The sequence below is a fragment of the Bombus terrestris genome, chromosome 6 (assembly GCF_910591885.1).
Source record: "Bombus terrestris chromosome 6, iyBomTerr1.2, whole genome shotgun sequence".
NCBI classification, from domain to species: domain Eukaryota; kingdom Metazoa; phylum Arthropoda; class Insecta; order Hymenoptera; family Apidae; genus Bombus; species Bombus terrestris.
The window spans coordinates 9,097,719-9,119,092 of NC_063274.1; the positions used below are offsets into that span (position 1 = coordinate 9,097,719).

Here is a 21,374-nt window from a genome sequence, read left to right on the forward strand (position 1 = left end):
AAATTTTGGATCTCGTTAATTGGGATGCAAATTTTATATTTGATAGAAAGATTGTTATGAGAGGAAAGTTGTGAAAGAGATTTGAATTAAGCGACAGTCTTTTATCAACTTCAGTTTAACTGTAGAGGATCGTCGTTAGAATTGTTAATGTTCACTAGTTCCTCTGATGCATCGTTAGATTTGTATTGAAAGTTACATAAAATACATGCCACTATTGGTCTAAAGTTACTTTTGTAGAGAAAATAATTGTTGAGAACCAATTCAGTTACCGGTTTATTGAAATTCATCGTTTTCCAATTGATTTAAACGATGAGAGAAGATTAGTTGGATAGTTCTTAAGAATGAAGGAAAAGTTTAGGGATGTTTTTGAAGACATATGATTTATTAATTCAAACAATTAATTTCCATCTTTTTCGATTTAAAATATTTATGACGTTAAAAATCCAAGTTATAATAATCTCATATTAATCACAGTAACTCGAAGCAAAGGTTTCAAATCAATTACATGCATCCTTATTATGAGACGAAATGCATTTATTAGTTTATATTTACATTATGTGTTCGAACAGCGATTCTCTTGAGAAATAAATATCGTTTAAATAATATAAAGAATTATGTACATACAACAATATGGTGGCCAAGCTACCGTCGGCAGCTCGATTGCTAACCGATCATAAACATTAGATTAATTTAACGATAACGGATCACACGACAATTCACATTAGCCATTAGATGAATAAGAGCAGCTAACCGAGTATCTATTTAATCTCTCGCATACTGCAACGCTACGTAGAAAAATCGTTCGAGTTGCGTTAATAAGCAGGAGATTCCGCTCCAAGCGAAAGCTTCAGTCGTATAAAAAACGCAGTAATACTAATATCTTCCAAACTAGTACGTATTTCTAATGATCGGTGGACACCTCGATTAACATTCGATTCAGTCTACAAAATTTAACGTGCCCATTTCGAAACGAAATATTCGACTTATACAAAATCAACGTAGAACCTAGCAACAATTGCTTTCGTACGAAATAGGACACTGGCTGTACGATATTGCACTGGAACGAAACGTTGCACTGAACAACGTTTGACTCGCATTATTCGTACCTTGGTTAAAAAACTATTAAATAATAGAAAAAGAGAAGAAAGGAAGAGAAAAGGGATAACCGTAATGAAACTTGTTACACCATCCCTATACCCTGGTACGCTGCAGCGTGTGCAAGAAGATAGCGAGTGAAAGTAGGCTTCCCACGTTTACGAGGGTAAAAAGCAGGCAAAGAACTGTCGCGAAAGCAGCATCCTGAAAGTCGTGATTCACGCGAGTTACCGAATCCTCCAACGTTCCTCCAACTTTCGCTTGTCTCTGTCTTTCTCTTTATTACATTCCTCAATTTGGAATTTCAAAAGGGAAATTCCCGGTTCAGCTAAAGTTTCTCCAATGCACGACTGTTGGTTAGTAATTCTCTCGTCAGTCTCCACACTTGTTTAGCCGCGTTCTCCAAGCCGCTTGGCGACTTTCCTTTGAACAGATCCAGATTAGGCAGAAAATAATGAGGACATCTTCGACACTGAAGGCAGGATATCAGCTGCAGGAAGATTCCGTTAATGCGATCTGCCAAACATCCTTCGTCCCACTCGGTCTCCAAGGGGTGTTTCTCGCATTCGTAGAGCAACAACGTCTTCATATGATAACTGGTCACTGGATTTCCCGGAAGATCCAGATGTCTGTCCCTCAAAGTTTTCAGGATGCTTAAGCATCGTCTACGACAACCACCTTGCAACAATCTCGTTTCTGCCTCCGTAAAAGAGAGAACCCAGGCGTCACCCTCCATGGCCGACTGTTTTCCTTGAAGCGCCACGCTCTCTTTTGACAGCAGGTCGAATCCTTCCGTCTTTACCTCCGCCACGAGGTTCGGATGCGGCCACGGTATATGAGGAATCGGCCAGTGCGCCGCCGATCTTGGCCACACGCCCGAACATTTAAACGCCGGTGTGATCTGCACCACGTACCGTTCTCTGATACGAAGCTTCACCTCCGTGGTGTCCGCTATCATCTTCACGGAGTCCCTGTAGGCACACTTATCGCAAGCTTGTGCCACCAGTGTTTGAAATCTCGAACGGATCTTCCTCGCGGACAGGTAGCCGGAGGCGGTGATGAACTCCACCCAGAGCGACATGGACCTCTTCCGACCGTCGCTGAGTTTCAACACCGCGCAACCCGGCAGGGTGCCGTCGTCGACGAAGTTGAATACTCCCATCTGGTTCAGGTAGAGGACCACCTCGAATTCGCCGGGTGAGATAACCTCGAGGCCCTCGTAGCGGCCGTTGCACTCGGTCAAGGAGGAGATAAACCGTGGTTCTTGAACCTCGACCTCCTTCAAAACCTCCTGCACCACCTTGCACACTTCCCGGATGGTCTTTTGTACTTGGCCCATTCGAGCCTGCACCCGTTCGCCATAATACTTGTTCATCTGATACAGCATCTTCGACTGGGCTGCCATCATATCTTGAGGTAGCAACATCTTGCCTCAATATCCTTTAATCGATATCAACGAAGATTCTTTGCAGTCGCTTCTCTGGAACCGGCGAGTCTCATTCTTTCGCGTGGACGCGCGTTTCTTCGATTAATTTGCTTTTACGATCCATGATACCGAGCTTCTTTCGGTCCAGGTATCTTTCTCCCTAAAATGGTCTGATCGATCGATTACGACGATGACAAATAGGGTTAGCACTTTCGAGAAGGAGTCACAGGCAAGAGGACGAACAAAGCGTGCACGAATGTACGGCGATCGGCGGCGGCAGGTGTTGTTCGTGGAACGAGCGCGACTCGAGGTGCTCCGCGCGCGCGACGACAGAGAGAGCACCGGCGACCACCAGCCCGTTCTACTGCCCTTGTAATTGTGTGCCGGCTCCCGAAGTCCCGCCTTCCGGAACGACAGGGTCACGTGGAGTGTGCGCGGTTTTGCCACGCCTCCTGTCGTTTCTTCTCTCTCTCTCTCTCTCTCTCTCGACCCGGTGCCTACCGACCGCGCACACCAAACCGTCACGGCTTCTCGCCCTTTCGATCCGTCGAATTCTTCATCCCGTTTTAGTTATTTACGCGGTTTCTTTCGTCGTTAACGAGGGACATGACACAGGATCTCTAGGGTGGTCTAAGGGGATAGGTAATGCGGTACATAGCCCGGATAGAATTTTGTGGACAGTGAACGAAATGTATCGATTACACGGGAGTTATTGTATAGTTTCAAAATATCGAGTGGAATTTGGGGAGGATTTGGCTGGGCTACGATACCTTTAAAGTTGACCGGTTTTGAGTAGCTAGTAGAGAGATCTTCTTCTCTTCTTTAAAGATGGTCCACTATCTCGAAAGAATTGAACATCCTTTTAGTCTGAAATATTCTGTTCATTCTTTCATTAAATATAACTTTATTCGGTTTAAAGTGCATTTACACGTTATATATTTTATTTAAGATATATGTAGAACCCATAAAGCGTATTTAACCCAGCTTTCACCTCAAATTCCGTCGCTATTTGGCCATGAACTATCACAGTGTAAAAAGTGTACGTAAGAGACGTATAAAGTGCACATCGAGAACGTCGATATACATACAATTGTCCCGTCAAACGGCAGGACGCATAAACATAGTAGTAAAGAAGAAGAAAAAAAAAAGAAACAATAATGCTTTGGCACTTGTTCTTCCATTCCTAATGTCAAGGAGACATCGACGCTTTTCTGCGATGTATCAATCCATCGACTGTCCCTGGAAATAAATTCCTAGGGTAAAAACAAGTTGCGAAAGAACGCATTGTTCGAGGTATGAGATCGCGAGAGGATTCCACGCACGAGCCGATAATTCCATCGTGAGGGTCATTTGAATGTTCGACGTCCGAATAAGAAGCAGAGATCTGTGTTCATTTTCTTGTTTGCTCGCGAATAACAAAAACAGCCCCCGCGGTTCGCAATATGGTAGCGGTGCGCTGGCAGATGTTTTTGAATAAGAGTAGCGATCCGCCAACGTGAAATGCACCGCTTTCCTTTTATGCGTTGATCGTAAAAACTCGTGACGCGAATACCTGCGTCCAAAAATACCGATAACCCGCCGAGATATCCCATACGTCGAACGTCCCATAAGATTCCTGAGATTACAGCTTTCGTATGACGAGGTAAGATTCGGAGATTCTCTTCTTTGACCTCCTTAACCCTTTTGTTATCGGAAAATCTAGAGACACGTTGTTGGAGACGGTGTTTTATTTGATGAATGGTGGGGTTGTTGAATGTTTGATGCTGTTGAAAAGGGTGCTCTTAGCTGGAGGGTGGTGTTAAAAAGGTTTAGCGTCTGTGGATGTACCTACATTCTGGTTTAGAAGTTCTAGAATAGAACACCGTTTTAAATAAAACTTTTGTATTCGGGGTAGGTCACAAACTATATTTTTTAGTAAAATTGTTAACCATAAGCGTATTGGTACTTATCTTTTTTATGGTATAAACTATCGAAAGAAATAATATTTTTTTGTGTATTTTAAGGATTCATATTTCTAATAATTATCTAAATGTATCCTTTTTAAAATTTTTGTATATTTCACATGAAATTTTTTAATTCAAGTGCTGTAATTTTATAGGACGTTAACTTCTAAAATTCTTACATGGAAGTTTACTTCCCTCGATCTTGATATTATCAACCAGAAAGTCTCCAATCTCGAAGATATTCAACATCATATTAACAATCGAATCAACGACCAAGAATCTTTTCGCGAATCTTATTCTATTGCTAGTGATTACTTTCCACGCAGGAAGACGCACAGGACTAGTATTCTAACAATAGTCGGAGAAAACCTTCAACGACGCGTTTCTATCCGTTTCGGATCCGCTTCGCTGCCAGATAATCGAATAAAGTTCAGAAATCCAATCTACTCGAAGTTGGAGTGGTAGATTGGTACCTACCAGGCCTGCTATTCCTTCGCTAATACGACTTGATTCATGAGTCAAGCACGTGTATCTCTTTCTCCCTTTCGATCTCACCCTGTCTTTTACCCTGGCGCTGTTTTCGCGCGAGACGAGGGGTCAAACGTTCTGCTACATCAGCCCTCGCATTAATGCAGAACCCGGCGTCTCGTTGTGCCCTAAACGTGCCTTTCATCATCTCGTTTCGACGTAATTCGTTTATCATCTGAATTATTTGTACACCAACAAGATAACTCGGGTTCAGTTTCGAAATGATGCCTTCGTGTCTTTCATTCGATGATGTTTTAGTAGTGGAGAGAGATTTTCGAGTGGTTGCAAGAAAATTGTAGAAAAATATGCTGTGAGAGTAACAGGTTGTATTTTTCATACTGGAATTCTCAATTTTTATTTGATATAAAATTTCCAAAGGTTTTTATTATATTGAACGGCTATTAGACTAAAGAATAAATTTTAATGTGTAACGGACTTTTGTTAAAAGAATTCTTGTCTTTTTCTGAAACTTGTCAGTATTTGAATGTTCTGACTGTAATATGATTTGTCACTAATTGGGGATTCATAAATCATAGAGTACCTCATGCCAGTAATGAGCAATATTACATTTTGCGTGGATTTTCAATAAAGTTTCTAGAAACTCCTATCATCATATGTTAATTTTCTTTTTTAAATCCAAAGTGGAGAGCATATTGGTAGAGAGAAAATAGGTATATTACCTAATCACAATCAATCTGAATATCTAAATTTCATATTCTGATTAATATTCGTCCAAAAGACTTACATATATATTTGCAATTGTATTGCAATTACGCATTACATAAATAATTTTCCTATTAGAAATCAATTACTGCACAACGTAAACAGAACAAAATAACGTATTAAATATGTATAATCACGTTATTACTCTTTTTGCCATAGCGTATTGAAATGGATATACATAATCGGTGTTTCTACAATTTCAATGTCATTTTCATACTAATAACTCGTATTTGACGTAATAAAGATCATTGTTATTAACCGATCTTCATGTTTAAACACGTACTTTATTCACGAACTTATATGAATCTTTAAAGATCAAATTATAGGTAACAAGGTGAATGATATATATAAAAATACCTATATGCTTGTACAAACAGTTACTATTTTAACACCTTCATTAAATCCCTATGTTTTAAAGTTCTAGAATATTTCTAACACTAGAAAATGCCCCCGATATTCGCGAAACTTCCAAGTAAGATTTTCGAGGATCGTTCCCAGCGACTGCACTATTCACTGGACTATATCTAATGTCCCGATCGCATCCAGAAAGATCGAAGTTCCAAAAGAGCAATCCTAGTTGAATGCAGTTTGCCAAAACATACCACTACGAAGGTCTCGTTTTACACGACAGGTATAAGAGTCTCGAACAGTCTCTTATTACGTGGCGTCTCATTGTATAAGATTTTCGTGTAGAAACGACGACAAGTCCCTTTTCGCAAGAGGCAGCCAGCCGAATTGAAGTATACGCAGACGGCAGCCTTGTAAATCAGCTCGGATGAACATCCTCGCGTAATCCTCGAATAATCCTGAGCTCAGTCGTCGAGCTCCAACAGCCGGCAATATTGGAGAGCTCCGCCGTGTATTTTACGGTCTCCTTGGTTAATGATACGTGAACCAACACCGATCTCTCGATTCGATCTGCACGAACGGAACAGCGACCGCGAATTGCGAAATTCCTTGCGCAGATAACACATTGAAAGCAAGTGTACAGTTAAATGCGTGAAATCACCGCGACGAGGAAGTGAAACTCCGTACGATTTTGACAGAGACTTGTGGTGGAAATTATGATTATTATTACCTATAATTTTCATTTGGGATTTCGACGAAGTTCTAATTGGTTTAGTTGATGCTTGGAATAGATTTCCTTGGATTTTTATAAAATTGAATTAGTTCGGTAGTATTTTGCGTTGATGCTTTTGAAATTGCGTATTTTGGAGATTTTGATTATAATCATAAATTCATTTCTTGTAAGTAGATGAGTAATAGTAATATATCGCGTTAGCGTTTGAATACATTTTTCTATGAAATCTTAGCATTATTTCGTTATCAAACGAAATCCATCATCAATGTTAAAACACAACTGCAAACTTACTTAAACTATCGACCTTCCACAAGAAAAATTATCATTTTTCCACCAAGCCGATTAAAATACTACTCTTAAAAAATCTTAAAATAAATTAGTTACAACCAATACAATTTTACACGGAGTCGAATCTCTACGAAAAAATTTAAGTTAATAAACGTGTAATGATCGAATAAAGGTCGTGTAGACCGGATTATCGATACGTGAATGGTTCATGGTTCAGTAACGGAAGTACTGGTCCATATCGAGTGACGGTCTACTCGCATCTGTCGGTCGAAGTGAATCGCGTTATGCGTTGTTTTGTAATATGCCCACACTCCGATATGAGTTCATCAAAGGAAGAAATGTCGTCGTTCGGCATGTACCGAGCGCCATTAGCTCGGCTCGTTGTGTCCAATTACTTTCATCGAGGTTGACGACAAGACAGGAATCCGCATTCCAAGTCGGGTACTTGAAAGTATTCCGTTCACGAATCAACCTTCTTCGACGATAAATTGTCGACAGATATTGGAAAATGAGTATATTTTCTCGGAAAATAATTAACTACTGTATTACTTTGTGCGTGATGTTGGTACATCGTTTGAAGCCAGTTTTTTTTATTATTATGAATAACGGTAGTGATGGTCTTTATTTCTATAATTTAAAATTCTCAAGGTAAAATATATCTTTAATTCTTCTTAAGCCAGTGTAAAATATAATAATTTCGCGATTCGAAAGCGATAAATGAAGTACATACCAGAGAAATTATAAAATATATGTATAACACTTTCAAGAAGTCTTCGTATAAACTATGCTTTTTAATGCAAAAATTCAAAGGGAACGTCTCTTGTTCAAGAATTGGATTCACGGTGGATGTCGGTTGAGACATTGCTTTATTTCTCTGGTAGCAATTCTACGTTTATTAGGGGCAACAGGGCTAGCTGCATCACCGGGACCTTTGTGCGCCGGATGCCGCGATGCGTTATCTCGTGCGAGATACGGTAATAAAGGTATGAGAACACGCAGGTGGCACGTATAACTCATTGCCGCAGTGGATGGTCTTGATGGTTCTCGAACGTTTTCGACGCATCAGCCGACGCGTTCACGAAACGAGGGTCGTTAGAATGGAGTAGAGACAACCTTTTTTGGAAATTTGACGACTGACGTTGCGTTTGTCACGTTACTATGGCCACCGTGTTCGTCATACAAGAGAAAAAAATAAAAGATTTTAATCTTACGCTTATGCAGTGTCCAAAATAATGCTACTTCGATAAAACAAACGAAGTTAAAGTTGATTTTACTTTCTCGCATCCACCTTTTCCACGCAAAACTCATTAGAAAAACAAATATAATCTCAACGAATTCTCCTATATTTCCCCCCCCCCCCAAAAAAATTTCTTCTCTCTCAAACAAAAAAATGCCTATGCACATCTCTCAAGTGCTAACTTTCCAGAAGAACTGAAAACACAAAACTCTGGAGCCTCATCCCCGTTGCTGCTGCGTATAATTAATGATCAGGCCACTTCAGGCATATACACCGAATCGAATAAACCACTATCCTCTCCGCCTCCCATGTTTTGTTCGAGCTATCGTGATTTCGAGTGGTTCGCGCGCCACGAGAACGATCAAGAGGGTGTTCGAGAACTATGCAGCCGAAGAGAGACGGGGGGTCTATTATTGTCCGGTGCTTAATCTGTTTGTTGTATACCGGGCTGCTAAGTGGTACCCGTGGTTCTATGGTGCCCTATGGTGTACATAGAGGCGAGCAGCGAGGGGCCCTTGTGAACGCGACACATGTTGTTACATCACGACGCCCATTGTCGAAGCACGCTGCTGCGCAGCCACGATTTCGCTTCGTTGAGAGATGAACGCCGCACGGGGAACACTAATCGCGCACCACTTGACACTCTGCCAGAGACGCAGCTCTTTTTAACCACCGTCCTTTTTCGTTTTTCATCTTCTCTCTTCCCTCTTTCTCTCTTTCTCTCTCTCTCTCTCTCTCTCTCTCTCTTTCTCTCCGTGGACGCTTCATCGAACGTGTAAACATATTAGTCGCGCGAGACTGCTGGCACCCCGTGATACGCCGGAACAGGGGTGTCCCTGTTATTTTAACGACTCACTTTTCGGTCGCGTTGCTGCCGTGGAAGAGTGTGTTTTGGGTGAATAATGGTGGCGAAGTGTTTTCTGGATGATCTTTGTTTTCTTGTTTTATGGGGTAAGTTTGTTTAGTGGCGCGCGTTATGGAAACTATACATATACCTGTGTATGTTTGTTTTACGAGTAATTCTTCGTGACATTGATGAGTTTTGTGAAACGGTGAGATTTTAGCTGGCGTGATTTCGTAAATCAGTACAGATTTTTATTGCCGATTATTTGTGCTTTTTGTAGTAGCCAAGAGATGCGATCTTTAGTGACATCGCCATGAGATGAAAGGTTCTGTACGTTTTGAAAACATTGCATTTCCAAAGAACATAAACATTAGGAAAATGATCTCAGGGGATAACATAATAGAATGCACGCGTGTCATATCTGCAGCCAGATTGCAACCATCCAAATAATGAATTCCGTATCACGGCTCGTTCTTATCAGTTACAGGCAATGTTTGCGAAGAGCTTGCGCATTCGTTCTTAGGGGTTGGCTCTGTGCAGCCACCCCCGACTTCTCTTACAATCTCGCGCATGGAATCCACTGGATTCCGCTATGAAATATTTTTACATATTTACAACGCTCTACATATTTAACTTAATATTTATTCGAATTATCATTTATAACTGCATATAATAATCTTCTGTTATTTTCTAAAAATTCTCACGATAGATAACAATAATTAACCCTCCCTGACAATATTATAAAGTTCTTTAATGAGTTATTAATACAAGCAGCACGTGTTCTACTTAATCTTCCCGAGTTGACGCGACATTTATGGTCCCTGGAGATTTCGAACCGCTTATGTGCTAATAATTAGATTTCCATGCGCGTGCGTTGCACCCTAATGTCGTCTCCTGTGTTTATTTGATCTCCTGCGTCTCGTAGGGAGCACTCTTCTCTGCTCTTCATGGAAACTTACCTATTTGTGTGTCGGATATCCTTTGTTGTTTTGCGTTACGCTCATTAGACGTCTATCTTTGTTACTACCGAATATAAGGGTAGCTTAACTTTTTAACTTTGTTTTTGGATACGAAGTCTGAATAGAATTCAGTAAAGCCTATGAAACTTCTGAATAACTTCTATTTGTATATATTCATTAGCAGACCCTTTTTCATTAACGCATTAGCAATTTGTTAAACACATAACACAATCGTATCGCGAGAAAACGTAGAATATTACAACTTGGAACTTCAAAGCTAAGCGAATACTTAGCGATAAAAAAGAAAAACTCCTGACGCTACCAACGTCTTAATTCTTCTATGATTAATATTTTTGTATAAGTACTTTAACTCCTCGCTAATTTCACGCTTCTGTACCAACGATTCTCTCTTAGTTACTCAACAAATATCTCCTACATTCCATCTAATGGAACTTTGCTTTTAATACCTATACTCTTCTGGCATCACCGACGAAGCACCCCAGGGAGTACAAAACACATCAAAATCCTCGGCCATCAAATAACTTTTCCCGCTCTCGTCCAACTACCAAGCTATCCAGTCGTGGCATTAATTTCAATGACTGCTTGGTAACACCCATCGCTCGGTCAAGTTCTCGTTATACCACCGAAGAACAAGAAATTCGACGAGCGTCGAATCATCAAACAGATACGATCTCGATGTTGGGGACACGGGTTGACCGCACTCATTCCGCGTTATATCGAGGATAATTTCATTTGGCGCGCACGAGGACATCGCGACGGCGGCGCTCGTTAAGCGGGAAAAATTGAAAGGCCTGTTAGCCGCGTCCCGGTAAATTGCTTCCTCTCCGTCCTCGTACGGACCCGCCGCCGTCAGCCTCGTCCTTTTTCTACCCTCCCCCTTTTTCGCCCACGAGTTGTTCACGACTCGTTCGAGAGCGCAAGCCCGCGAAGTCCTGGGATCGATTCCCGGCTCAGCAGGAGGCTCCTCCTACCATGACGGCCATCTTGCGACCGGCACCGGTCTCACTATATCACATCACACTTCACTGAATACAGCTTGCATACTTACAGTCAGCCATGCGATCGCCACCCCGACTTTTGTCCCTCTTTCGATATGAATCCGATCATTCCATCCGGGTGGTGGTTATGGATCGAGGCTTAGATAGCTTTCGGGTTCGTTTGAAAAATTTCTGTCTGCGAGTACGTTAACACGGAGACGGAAGGATGCAGCTTCGCGGATTGGCACAGGGGCAAGGGAAATCGTGTTCTCTGTTGCTCAGCGTCACGCGACGTTACGTTGTTTTGCTTGTACATGTCACACGTTCGACCAATACGCGCGTTTATCTTTACGATTGCGCTGAATCTGAAAAACAAGGAATCACCGCATTCCTTCCAGAGAACCTCTTTCCATCTTCGCATAGTGGAATAGGTACGTTTAGGCTTACACTTCCTGGGGGTGGAGGTCGGTGGTTTTGAAGGAGGCCAAGGTTTTAATTAATGTTTCGTGGTTTTTGAAGAAGGATTTTGTATAGAGTTTGGGGTAAGTTTTGCATAGGGATGAAATGTTTGCATAGAAACGAACTGGGATTTTGTTGATCTTTGGTTGGCAAAGGAGGTGATAAATTCACCCTTTGAACGAATATTACTATTTATAAAGGAAATCTCTGAAGATCAACGATAATATTCTCATAACTTTTTACTCGTATACACCGTACACGAAAGAACTTTGAGCTTTCGAACATTCTTTTCTTAAGAGTACGAAAGGTAAATTGTGGAAAAACATGATTTATTTGAATCGCTATTCCGGATTCACGGTTGAGGTGATCCCATGAACGATGGTTTCCTAAAGCAAGAATTTTTTGTACACGATAGGCACTGAAATGTGAACCTGAATGTTATTATTTCCATAAATCGCAACGTGGATATATTAGAAATTATTTATTACTTCTTCATTTTCAGCCTCTTAACAAAGTTTACAGATTTAATGAAGACATTCGAAGACGTATTAAAGTATTTTTATCGCGATAAATAATTATGAATTATCAAAGTTTTATCTGAATCATTTGAATGAAAAAGTAATTTACATGAATTTTGCACGTTTGTTTAATAATTTTTTAGCTGAAATTATGTTTAGTTATAGTTTTAATAAACGAGGTTTTATATTCTCCTATACTATGTGTATAATTAATATAAGAAATAACGAACTATACGTATAATTAATACAATATTTCATCGACATTAAAGGAAAGAAAAATATTTTTTAATTTTGTTCCTCGTTTCAGGTGCTCAAGTACTGCGACCACTTGCACGGAAAATGGTACTTCTCGGAGGTGCGTGCGATATTCTCGCGCCGATATCTTCTCCAGAACGTCGCCATCGAGATCTTCTTGGCCAGCCGAAGTAAGTCGTGCTTGATTCGTCTCGTTCGTTTTCAAAGGGGGCGGCGGGCCCTTTTCGAAAGGACGCGCATTCCGTTTCTTGCTCGGTCGCCTGCGTTATTTCACACGGTGTGATCTAATCCGGCAAAATGGAAACGGAATTTCGAGCTCGCCGCGAGGTGTGCACCCCCGTTTACTTTTTACGCAATAAATATCTTGGCCCGCATTACGGTATCCGTTTTTTCGATGCCGATTTATCAACCAATTCCAGTTACACCTGCTGCGCTTCTTGCTTTTAAATATGCATAACATTTGAATGCATTTAGTTTAGTGCATTTGGTTTAGTTTCGTGGCTACGGAGATGCGAACTTCCGAGGAAGCTGTGTAAATTAAACATGTTCAAAATTAGTTAGAAAATTCGCGATAATTTTCGGTATGTTAGGTTCGAAATAACAGTCGAACACTTTGAAAGTAACCAGACATTTTTAAATACGCACATTGCGGTCGAATATCTTAATCAATATGCATAAATTAAATATGAGATATTAAAACCATAGAAACTTTGATATTCTTAATAACTGAAACGGTATGGACGTATTAATTAGTATTAGGAATATCATAAACGATTTACATATTTTATGAATATTACGCAAAAGCAGCATTAACATGTATCAAATGCAATAATTGCACTTGCAGTAATTAATATAGTTGTTCATTATGATTATTACTACTTACTCTTCGTTTATATCGTTAATCGCAAGTGGATCTCGATCAGATTTTGAAATTCCGACTATCTTTCTTACTTAATCTTGAATTAATTTCTTGAATTATAGGACTGCGGCGTGCACCATGAATATCACAGTTTTACATCAACTGTACTCGAACGATTTAGTTTTGTCCTTGCTCCTAAGTATTTTAATAATTATCTCTAATTATTGCTATTGCATAGGAAAATTCATAAAATCCACCTTCTTCAAGTTCGTTTATCACACTTTCTACAAATGTAGATAAATATTACGTATCGATATTTTCACAATGATAATCTTCGTTACACTCGTCGATGCACTCGTTATTTCACATTCCACGTATTTAATAATACTTCTCGAATTTCAACTCACAATATCTCCACATTGTCACTGGTAATAATTTTCTCTTATTCGATCATTAACATGTTCTAGCCATCCCTTTCTCGCGATACACATACAAAGAGAAAACCTTTCGTCCTCGAAGAGACTAACAAAAAAGAAGGAAAAATTACGACAGTACCAAATAGGAGAAATAAGCGGAGCCTTCGTTATCTCGGTTTCGTAAGGAGGTGTTAAAACATTCCTAGAGGACGGCGAAGCATCGGGATACGTAGCGTTTCACTTGAAATATAGTTGTCGTTCTTTCGAACGTCGGTTCGTCGGTGGTGCGCGCATTTCGAACAAACGTGCCGTAGGAATTACCGGTATACCTGCGAGCTCCGTTGGACCCGCAATCCCGCTGATTATTTCTCTCTTGGCCGCAGATAAATTTCACGTTTGGACGTTCCTCGATTCTAATCTGATATCCCCCAGACTTTCGATGAACCGGGGGAATGTCATCTGCGCGTGTTCGTCGTTCGTTATAAAAATTAGTAGAAACGGACACGCATACATTGGCGTTCTCGTTAACCGATGCGCGGTTGGATCATATTTATCGCTTTGTGATAAATCTTTGGACGATTATAAAGGAAATACGAGCGAGTTACGTTATGGTAGAGTAGTTTCGTGGAACTTTCACGGATAATTAAAAGATGTAATCTGAACAAAGTGATTGGGGAAATATCATCTTGCGGTTTCCTTAATTAGGAAGTGTCTGTGGTCTTTGATATTGAACGCAGATTTAAAGTCAATCTTTCTGATTTAGGGCAGGCAAGATTATCTTGATGTAATATGCTTGTTTTATCACGACGTGTTCAGTAGATTTGATAATTAGATAAGTGTTCTCAGAATTGTGAATTTATTTATTATATTCTTTATACGATAAATACGATGAATAGCAGTAAATATATTGAATATGGATATTATTTTATATGTTTTAAGATTTAATTATAGAAAAATATGAAATCGACAGAAGAAAACATTTATCTCTTCCAGGATTTAATTTGAATACAAAATAAATTACTCAATTCACAGATTGTTTTCTTCTCACCATTATTATGAACGAGTCATATATAACCAAATGAAAGGTATCTTATCTAAAACCATGACCTACTATTAATCAACCTTCAACACGTTCAACTTCTCAAGGCATAAATCTTTCATACAACGTGTATTCAACGTGTATATAACAATTATCAAATAAGTTTTGCTTTATTCAATGTTATCATGTTTTTCACAGAAGAGGTGCATGCTATACGACGTATTCAGTATGGTTCGCTATTCACACGACGAAGAAACGAGGTCAGGAAATTTTTTGATTCCCGCGCCTTTCTATGATCGTACCTTCTACTATCCTTCTTCGTTGATTAAGACCGACTCGTATATTCCAACCCTATATTCGAAGTTACATAAATTACCGGCAAGTATTTATGGTAACTGTCTCTTTGCACGCTAGTCTTTGAACTCACGAGACCGCTTCAGCGATGCTATTAAAGCCGTGAAATTAAGTCCATCGTATACTCCCTTTTCATATTTCCACGTTTAACCAACTACTAAATTCGTTCTAAATGCCTTTACCATGCGTGTCCAAGCACGAGGTACATTTCGATGAATCATTTCCTTCGGTTTAGTAGAAATATGTATCTAAACTTCTTGTAGTAATTTATAGTATAATGGAACAATGATATTATTGCATGAAACAGGAAACAATTTACGCTGTTAGTGGTTTAAATATTTCTATTACTTTCAAAGAATTTTTATTTGCTCGCAAGGAAATTTGAATGTGATACCGGATTACGAGGAACTTCAAAATTTACACAGCTTTCTGTATACCTTATAACTAAACGAAAATAAGAATCAATTAACTAACGAAACATATGAACAATATGTATGCATAATAAACACGAATTTTATTCCTCACCCCTTTGATCTTCATATTTGGTATATAGAACAGAAATATTTAAGATTAAAATCCAATTAATCGGCAGACGAGTACAAACTCCTTCTACATTCATCTTACAGTATCTAAATCCTTAAATTTAAAATACAAAGTTCCACGATTCCCTCTCTTTCAAATACTCCCTTTCAATTTCGATCTGTTTGCAATCCTTGCGTTTCTCGTTCAACTCACCCTTACCTTCACACACCTTCCAAAAATTATCACTTTATTTCTCTCCCGAACCAGACCATGCATCATCCTAGCCTAATTCCTAGAGGCCAGTAACACTCGAGACAATTCCGCATGAGGTACCTTCCTGGCAGAAGAACCGACCGTCAAGGCAATGCGAGTAAGAAACGCATCCTCGCCTGCCATCCTTCCTCGAATGATTGACACACGGCCTGTCTGCTGGATTGGCTTCGCTTATAATCCGCACTTTAACGCCTTTTTGTCCACAGCCTCGATCCTGTTCGCGTTCCCGGACCAGACGACGGTGAAAAAGGTGATCAAGGCGCTACCGCGAGTCGGCGTGGGCATCAAATACGGGATTCCGCAGACTAGGTAAGGAACCACCGAATCCCTTTCGCCGCCATCTGAATTCGAGGGATCTAGAGGCCTCGAGGAACACGCTCGTCGCATTCCTCCTCTCTTTTCTTTGTCTCCTTCTGTGGGATTCCGCTCGCGATCGGCTTCGGATCTTCGGCCCTTTCTTGTTCGAGCCCGAACGTTAAGATGAATCGAACGATAGAGTTCGATGTTGGAATTATATTGAGAAATACATACTTCGAAGATTAGATGTCGATCGTACCCATGTCCTGATCGCCGTGTCGATAGTTTTGTTGGTTTATTTCGAACTTTATACGATTAAACGATTGGGAGGGTCGTCTTTGTTTTGTCGTAGAAGTTATCTTATTGTTAGGATTCGCGGTTGTTACAGCTGATGTAGGAATTAAACGTGAGCGTTTTTGAGATAAAAGAAGGACAATTACAGGATGTGGAAACCAATTTATCTGAACTCGTCGAGAAACAAGCAGTTCTTCCAGGTATTTTTAGTAAATTGTCCTACATGCAAAATTCAGGATGCATTATGTGTGTCCTCTTCTACGATACTTTGTATAACTGCCATTCATACAATACAATCTGATTGACTCCTCGTACTGCCCATGATCTCTCCTCCGAATAATACGAATTCACGTTTGGATAAGTAGATCCAGTTCAACTAATCAGACATTAACTAAGATTTTATTGCAATAAATGCAGTTGTACTGTATTATAATGGTCACTTTAGACAACGAATTAATATGGAGAAACGACAGGCAGGTCGATTCGTCGAAAGGGTTGCGAAGATCCCTGCGCTTTCATCGCGGTCGAGCTTCGGGACAAGGATCCTATCTTGATACCAATACTCCTGCAGCTTGGACGAGGACAGGCGGCGAGAACAGAGGTTCGCGTATCCGCGTTTCGATCCATCCATTAAAGCTCTCTTATACACGGGACCGAGAGAAGGAGAAAGAAAGAGAACCAACGAGAAGGATACGCCGGCCATAAATATACGGAGGCCGAGTCGGACGTCTGATCCAAGGGAGATTCCTGGCCAACAAAAATAATCCGCCGGTATATAAGACGTGCATCCGCGTCGTGACGCTCTGTAGCACGCTCGCGTCGCGGGAAAAATAAATCCGCCTTCGTATCGAAGCGCTGTATTGCCTTTAATATGAGTTGATAAGATAATTGGCAATGATTCACGATTTTTCTTGGTATGAGGAATTTTGTTTTTCTAAAAAATGACTTTTTCATTCAGGATCAGGCATTCGTGCATTTGGAATAGATATCTGCGTTTCTCAATTCTGAATTCAAAAACATCTATAACACGTTGACCCGTTAATTGATACATTTCTTAACCAAAAGATTCTAAAACTATAGGATTGAAAGCTAATAGAGACAAGTCAATTCCAGCTGAGACAATTCTACTCTCTGCAAGATCAAATATATTTAAATTTAGTTTTAGAATTTCGATCTTCCCAAATTGCAATTTTTCAGAATTGTACCTATGTGACTCATCAGACTTTAGTTCGAAAATACGATCGCTTTATTTCTCTTTGTGAAATAATCATCGCCTTACATCTCTGATGTTTCCTGAAACGACTCGTCTTTATTACTTCACATTAGATGGAAAATTTTCATAGTTCCGCAAGATTTGTTATTAATGTACGCAACGCCAGAATTTATACATCCGGCTGTAGTCGGATGCTTCTCTCCTTTAATGTCGTCCACCGCGTACCGTCTATTAAAGTCTCTCGTATAAATCCTAAATCAGTGATACTTGCGTTCGTAAACGCAACTTGCGCACTTGCTGAATTTTATAGCATTAATATACAACACCAAACTGTATCTTCAGGAAACGAGACCGACTGTTCTTGCGGATAATTACCTTGTGAAACTCTTTCCTCGCGCAATTATGTTCAATGATCTTCAATTTACCTCTATGCCTCTTTTGCTATTCTTCGCTACTTTGTGCTATTTTTCGTATTAGATGCTTTCACGTTTTATAACATCTATAAGCAATGAATAATAAATAATGATATGGATAAAAATAAAAATCAGATTAAGGTAGATACATACGTATAAGTTTTCCTTTATACAGACATATCGATCTATGTTCTTGGATAGAGCCTCTTCAGAATTAATCGACAGCTCAGTTTTAGTTAGAAGGTTTCATTATTCAATTGCTTTGCTTTTTGCTGTTTGAATTGCTGGAGATTGTAAGAGGTAGGAAAATAAAGTAAGGGACAGAAAAGTAAGAGAATTAAAAGATAAATTCGTGCAAACTGAGAAAATACGAATGCTGTCATAATGCTACAATAGAAGCAAAATTGTTCGAAATATTGATATCTAAAAAACCAATGTTAGATGAAACTAATTCTTGTCCAAATGCGTATATACACGGTGGACCATTAATTTATTACGTAAACAATATGAAAAAATTATATCTATCATGACAGTAGCCTATTCAGAAGAATTCATTATCAATTTCGCAGTACTGATTTCAAATAAATTTATCATTAAGTCAGTCTCGCATAACAACATACCTATGTATAAGTCCACGTAGATAACTTTTCATAAAGTCGTATTAACCGATAGCAATCGTGCAGTTGCAGTTTCGATGGATCAATGATAGTGTAAATTTAGTTAGACAGGTATTAATTCATCTATCGTATGTAACAGTGTGTATCAAACGCTACAATCGTGAATAAGTTGTTACACCGGTTTTGACATCATTTGCAACGATGGATAAAGGATAATCAATTCTAGGATAATAATAATCTATGTCATCGATAATACCTCCTCTCAATACGAACTTATAATTAATGATATTAATCTTATAAACGTATCATGTTCGACATTTTGATCGATGAGTTCTCTAACAGGAATATTTAGAATTTGTCCCATTTTTGCAGGAGAGCGTCGATGATGTCACCTCGACAACTAATGAGAAGCTCTAATATGACGCAAAAGTGGCAGCGAAGAGAAATATCCAACTTCGAGTATCTCATGTTTTTGAATACCATTGCTGGTAAGTAGAAATTTACACGAAACTTCATTTTTCAGCTTCTGTTCGCTCAAATATTATAAAGTTACACTGATTAATTTCGCAAGTATGGAAATCGATTATAACCGTAAAAATCTTCATAAAAAGAGATATGGAATCCAATCACAAAAAAAAAAAAAAAAAAAGAAGAAACAAAACCTAAAAGTAGCCGTCCACACACGTGGTATCTCATTTGATATTAAATGTACATCAAAAAACGGTATCAACGAAACCCTTTAAGCACTTCATCACGTAAAAACCAATACATTAACCGTGATAAAAGGGGAGTTGTTCAACGGCTAAAAAATCATATCGGCTTACGGGTTGCGGAAAGAAAATGCGACGTCTGCGGATGGTCGATAGTTGTTCGATCACGTCGCCACGGTTCAGATAAGATGGAACGAGAGAAATCATAGTAGAGTATGAGTTGGAAAAAGATGGAGAATCTATGGCTACACACGGCCGGATGGAATCTGTCGCGGTGTATTAGGGATGTTCTCAATCAGCTCCGTGTTCCGTTAACCACCCCATACGAGTAATCCCCGGCTCGTGGGCCCTGGTAATCCTCTCCCGAGGGACCGGTGTTCTCCGCTTCCCTACGCAGAGTGGAAGCCGCGCCTTTGTTTCTCCGTCGGTTTAATATCGGCTGCCCCTTTTGTACGCTCGCGTTGTAATCTAAATCACGAAACTCGAGACGTTGGTCCCTTTACCTTTTTTACTGAATCACATTGATCAGTCGTCTCGACGAGTAGCAAACATCCGCAGCGTACTTGTCACGAGAAACGTAGCGTGGTGGCTGATGAAGTGATAGGAAAGCTTAATAACGCGACGTTCGATAGTGGAATCATCCGAGGATAATGTATTCACAGAAGGAAGGATTTTTATAATTAGAAATTAGTACTTTTTTCTATTTTTAGCGATCATAAAGCGGAAGATAGGGTTCAAAGGATTCGAGCGTTTGGAGAGTGTCGTTTCCAAACTCATTTCTTCCAAACTCATAATGATTACAATAATCATTAACTACCAACAAATTTCCAAATTCTTTCATTTACAAATTTCCACGAGCATATTCGCTATAAAATAAGTACTGGTATATCAAATACTATCGATGGATTTCCAAATCCCTATATTTCTAAATTTGTAAAAACTTCGATCCATCAAATTTTAATTATACAAACCTTGAGTCCCAATCTTATCTACTTGTGTGAAAACTGATCGTAAAGAAAGTAATAGCACATGCAATCGCGAATTATGTAAACGTAGATTTTACGGCTGCCCACGCGCACGCGCGCTGGAATCACCCGTCTAATGACGAGGATCGTCGTGGACGCGTAATTATTTGTACATTGAAGAGAAACGCCGCTAGACGCCGGAGGGTGACCGTGTATTTACGAGCGTTATATATTAATTGCGCGAATAAATAGTCCAACAGGGTAAAGAGGGGTGAAGAGGAGGAGGAGGAGGAGGAGGTGGAGGGCGCGCGCGATTGCGAGCGCAATGCAATTGGGCAAAGCCCGGCGGGAGAACACGTTGCGAAAACGAACCGGTCCTGCGGCCAGGCTCCCGCATACGATCCATTCCTGTTTTTTATTTGCTTTTGTTCGCATCGGTTTATTAAAAATTAATGATAGTAGGGCCGATGTAAATATGATAGGCTGCATGTCCCGATGCAAGCTGGTTCGCGTGGGTGTACACACCGCCGGCTACGCCGCCACCGGTCCATCGGCGTTCTTCCTGTTGATGTTCGTCGGGGAGAATTTCTTTAATTAATTGTTTGCTTGAAAATGTTTCGAACTTCTTTTTAATCGTACGAGTATGTGTGTGTCTGGGAAGAGAGAGTTAATAAGAGCGTTGGATAACGTGAATGTGATTTCTGCTGAAACTATCGCGAAGATTTTTAAATACGGGTATACAGCAAGGAGAAATATATATGGTTACATATGCTAAGATATATACAAACATTTAGATAAATAATACAGTCTGAACAAAATAAAACGGAATTTCTAGTATAGGCTATATCATACTTGTCGCGTTTCTTGGTTCTGTACTTGTAGTATTTGCGCTCGAACAATAGGTACTTATGGATTGTATCGTTCAAATTTTGCATTGGAAGTACTTAAGTAAGGAGTGTTCACGGTGGAATGCTTATACTGGGTTTCAGGTTTCCTGTGCATTGTACTTTCCGTTTATACCATTCTAGATTGCGATACCTATCTCGTT

The 21,374-nt window shown here is 39.8% G+C and overlaps 2 protein-coding genes across 15 annotated transcripts in view; one reads left to right on the forward strand and one right to left on the reverse strand.

The window, feature by feature from the left end:
* LOC100646535 (neurobeachin) overlaps positions 1 to 21,374 on the forward strand; it is a 415,043-nt gene that overhangs the window by 379,741 nt on the left and 13,928 nt on the right. For all 14 annotated transcript variants that reach the window (XM_048406436.1, XM_048406431.1, XM_048406435.1 and 11 more), the window contains 3 exons: positions 12,407 to 12,524; positions 16,024 to 16,126; positions 19,024 to 19,139. In XM_048406436.1, coding sequence (XP_048262393.1) covers positions 12,407 to 12,524; positions 16,024 to 16,126; positions 19,024 to 19,139 — 337 coding nt within the window. The remainder of the gene's footprint in view (positions 1 to 12,406; positions 12,525 to 16,023; positions 16,127 to 19,023; positions 19,140 to 21,374) is intronic.
* On the reverse strand, positions 514 to 2,929 carry LOC100646781 (protein mab-21). The gene has a single exon (XM_003395972.4). The coding sequence runs from the start codon at positions 2,519 to 2,521 to the stop codon at positions 1,424 to 1,426; it is 1,098 nt and encodes a 365-aa protein (XP_003396020.1). The 5' UTR covers positions 2,522 to 2,929; the 3' UTR covers positions 514 to 1,423.